The 4,454-nt window shown below is 40.7% G+C and overlaps 1 protein-coding gene across 1 annotated transcript in view; it reads right to left on the bottom strand.

The window, feature by feature from the left end:
• GLIS1 (GLIS family zinc finger 1) overlaps positions 1 to 4,454 on the bottom strand; it is a 108,108-nt gene that overhangs the window by 22,150 nt on the left and 81,504 nt on the right. Inside the window, exon 6 of the mRNA XM_008945098.1 lies at positions 3,912 to 4,062. Within this exon, the coding sequence (XP_008943346.1) occupies positions 3,912 to 4,062 (151 nt within the window). The remainder of the gene's footprint in view (positions 1 to 3,911; positions 4,063 to 4,454) is intronic.

Raw genomic sequence — 4,454 nt, 5'->3', positions numbered from 1 at the left:
CAGGAATGACCTAAATCACCACAGGAATATAAAAAAAATAGTTTCACTTTCCCTTGGAGACACATCACCTTCCCAATAAAGTTGTTATTTGTCAGTACACCCAACCTCTTTGGAGAACATAAGTCCTGTTTGTTATGGGCAACACAAGTGACAGAGAGCCTCACAGTCACATATAGAGGGACCGTGTTCAGATCCTACAAAGTGACCTTGTTAGGTCATTAAGCTAAATTGGTGCAAATCCCTAACTTGGTGCCACCACTCAAACTCACTTAACTTTAGCCCTATCAGTTTCATTTAAGCTGATAATTTATCACACTAAATATTCTAAACTGGAATTTATGGAGATAGTTTGCAAATGAAACTAAGTACAGTTTTAGATGACTTAGATAACAGCTAAAAAAATAGTAGAAGGAAAGCCAAGTGCAACATTCACCTAAGATTTAGTATTAAAACCTGCTTTTCCATCTTCATTCTGCTACAAATCCAAACAGACCATTTTTTGCAATGGGCAAAACGAAACTGAGTTAGACATTATACATGGCATATGCTACAAGAAATGCTAAAATAAACCTTTGCTACCTGAAATAAAAAATAAGTGTATATTTAAACTGGGATCATGACAAGATCGCTTTCTGGATGCCAAAATAATCTCAGTCATACACTTTTAGTTTAATTAATATCAATATAAGGAAATTTTTTTGGTCTAGCATATACTTCATAGCAGAATTTGAAAAAATATTCTCCGTATCGCAGAAAGCCAGTATAAATACATTTGGTAATGAAGTCAGATTTTGTTAGAACATTTTCAAGTGAATTAGATAATTTTGTCAAACTATTTAAATGTCTTAGCAAACCATTTGGGAAAATTGACTGCTGCACTTGGTATTGACTTTGGCAAAGGATGGTATAACACAGGGCTTTTTTTAAAAAAAAAAAAAGAAAAAGCCTTTAAATCAAATTCTGAAACTTATGTCAAACTTGAGTAGACTATTTGTACTCTGCCTCGTAGTTTTTGGCATCTTGCATATTTGATGACTCAGTAATTAGATTTCTTGATAGGAATCATTTGGTTCATTCCACAGACAAACTATGCAATCCAGTCTTGTCATCATACTGATTTGCAGTATAGAAATTCTTTGCATTTACTTAAACATGAATGCTGAGACAGCTGACAAATGAGGCAAAACATGGTATGTGTGCCAGAAAGCTGGAGCAGCTCATATGAAGAAAGGTAGTGTTAGGTGTTTCTTCCCTATTGTAAACCATATATATTCTGTATGAGTAATGGCAAATTGCTCTGAAATGGCAAAGGTGTAACAGTCCTATAATTCAGTGGCTCCAAGCATTAGATTATTAAGTAATTTTGCCCAGTTAAATGGATGAGTGCTTGAAACAAAACTGTGCTAAATGAAATTCAAGGGCTATGAGTTCACGCTAAGTTTCTGCACTTGCAATTAAAATGTCATGTATGGGCTTTATTTCAGCAGTCATTAATAATGGAAGCATAAACAATTAAAACACAGCACAAGGATCTTGGACTGGGTATGACAGGGCTGAATACAGATTATTTTGAGCTTAGAAAATGGTATTTGAGATGCTGAAAATTCCAAGTAATGATGTCATGAAACTAGACACTCTGTTTTAAAACAACTATTCAAAAGACATTCCACTTTCCATTTCCTGATTCATAGTTAGAAATCTGTTAGCATCTCGCTCTCATGTTTTGTCAGAGGATGTTAACTATGGTGTTTCTGCAAAGATTTTACATTACTTAAATGTATAAGCACTAAGATAACAAATCAACGCTGTTGTCTCCTCTGAGAAAGAATAACTATTGCACTGGACTGGGAGCAGCAGAGACATTTCTGACAAAATTTGGCCTAAGAAAATGATCAAAATGTCTGTAGAAGGAGCTCAGAGAGGAACTTGGTCCACTCAGCATAGTGCTTCTGCTGAAAACAGAAGTGCTGTACCCTGGAATGGAGAGCTGAGGGGCAGCAAGGAGAATTCATCTGGGAGCTTCAGAGCCCTCAGACTAGAGAGCTGTCTGTCACCCTCATCCTGGTCAAGTATATGCTTTTGTTTCTTATCAACAATACAAAAAAGGTGAAGTGCCTTAGAAACAAATCCACCTTACTGACAGCCTGTTAAACCTTTCCCATAGTACATCCTTAGTTTATTTCATTCTTGGTGGGGACTTTCTGCTGTAACTCTCCTAGGAAGCCCATCCTGGGACCAGCCCAGAGAGGAAACAGCCGAGCAGCAGCACTGGGCAGTGGTGAGAAGAAGGGATCCTACTCCCCCAGGCTCACGTGGTCCCACTCTGCAGGGAAAGAACAGCTCATAAACCACCTCCACTTTGGACTGCGTCTCCACTCCTTCTGTTTGCAAACACTGACTTCGCTGCACCAGGAAACTCCATATCAATCTGGTATAACTTCCATCTAAACCAGCATGCCCAGTGCCTCCCCGTGGCCTTGACTCTGCCATGGGCACAAGTCTGCCAACAGGAGATGCAAGGGAGGGAATGTGGGGGGCAGGGCAGGCACAGGCATCCTATGGGACAGGGACAGGGTAAGTCTGTTCCTATGATGGGCAGATATGCATCATACGTATGGAGGGGGCACTGGCACTGCTACTGGCAGAGGTCAGAAGAGGTGGCTGAAGGAGAAACTGGGTATAGAAGCTAAGCTTCCTACAGCATTGATCCTAAAATTCAGAAAAAGTGGAGTAATTTGTTCCTAATTGCATTTCCTCAATCAGATTGTTCTTCAACTACTCCAGGTGTAATTTTCCTTACTGTGTCCTTTCCACGGCACATACATTCTGCCCTCTGTCCTTCAAGCACACAATTTAAAACTTTCTTGGCTTTCCTTTCCCCATATAAAAGCAGGGATGGGTCAGTCACTGGACTACGATTGAAAAACTCTATGTTCAATTGCTCTATTTGTTGAAGAACCCAAACATATTTTTAGGGGGAAAAAAAAAATCAATCCCATAATCTCTCCATATTCCAAGTTCCTACCAGTAAAGCAAAATCAATGTCCCCTCCCTGTCCAAAGTTCTGGCAAGAAAAACTGTAATTTGATGAATTAAACTTTTAATTTTTAAATTTAAAACTTATTTTAAAAACTTTAAACTTTAATTTTTATGAATCTAGGCAGTGGAAAAAAAAAAATCTGAGTGAAAAGATGAGAGCAGAATATTGTGGCTTACAGAGATTCTTTACTGGTGAGATGATGTTATGAGAACCTTGTGCAAATGGTGCTTTAGGAATACCAGATATTGTATCAATCCTGACTGTAGCAATGCCATCTATACAATCAGTGTGATAATACACTCTTCCCTGATTAGGATCCTACTGGTTAATGCCTGCTGCTGAGAGAGGTGTTACAGAAGATCTTACCAGAGAGCAAGGATGTGAGAAAGCCTGCTGCTTCTTCACACACTGAACAAGTCTTACACTGCCTCGCTCCTCAGTGAGTCATAATTTGGGGTTTTACCCTTTCAGAGATTTCTCATTTTAGCTGAGAAAAGTTCTCTACGCTTATCTGAACCTACAAGAAGTCATCAAGGAAGATTAAAAAAAATAAGAAACAACCAAGCAAAAAAAATCTAAATGCAATTGCATACTATGCAGAAAAAAAATCTGTGTGTTTTGTTGAACACAAGGGCAAGGCCCTGAGCAACCTGATAGCAATGTCAAAATTTGCCCTGCTTTGCACCAGGGATGGATGACGTGACCTTCTGAGGTCCCTTCAAAACTAAACTCTTCTATGATTCTAAACCAAACAAAATTGCTCAGTTCGAGCAAGTGTTTTCCATTTGAACAGCATCCATGCAAAGCAAAATAAACAATTAATCATTCATTATCATGCCAGACAGAGGCCAAGCATGTTTCAGGCACATACCCTTCCCTGGTGCTCTCCATCAGTGACTGGTGGTGGTGTGGACTGGAAAGGGTGGAGTCAAGTGGATGGTGTCTTGAAGGGATGTCATGAGGAGGTGGCAATATACCTGGTGAGGGACCGTTGTGGTTAGAGCTGGAACCACTGTACATGCCTGTGAACACACAGCATTTTGCAAAATAAAATGAGGAAAGAAGCATCCAAGTAAGTCCTTGAGAGTCCCCAGCTCCTTCCCTCTCCCCACCCGACCCCCAGACTCAAACACACAGTAGCCCACTTCTGCTGGGGGAGTCATACTGCCAGGGGAAGCCACCTGTGCAGGGACCCAGAATGTCACCGAGTCCTGCTGTGCTTGGGACAGCACTCAAAGCTCTGCCTTTTGTGCCTTCTGACTCAAAGCTCTGTCATTTTGACACGTGTGTCTCCCTCCAACCCTCCTGGGTAGCCCATTTCTTCCTTGCTGTGACTGCAGACCTTCAAGCACTCCTCCTAGCAGGTGGTGGGGCTTGGCAAGCCTCTCACCCTGCCTTCACCACACCTCCGAGT

This window comes from Merops nubicus, unplaced genomic scaffold (assembly GCF_000691845.1).
Source record: "Merops nubicus isolate BGI_N331 unplaced genomic scaffold, ASM69184v1 scaffold5638, whole genome shotgun sequence".
NCBI lineage: Eukaryota > Metazoa > Chordata > Aves > Coraciiformes > Meropidae > Merops > Merops nubicus.
This window is presented reverse-complemented; position numbering and strand designations above follow the sequence as displayed.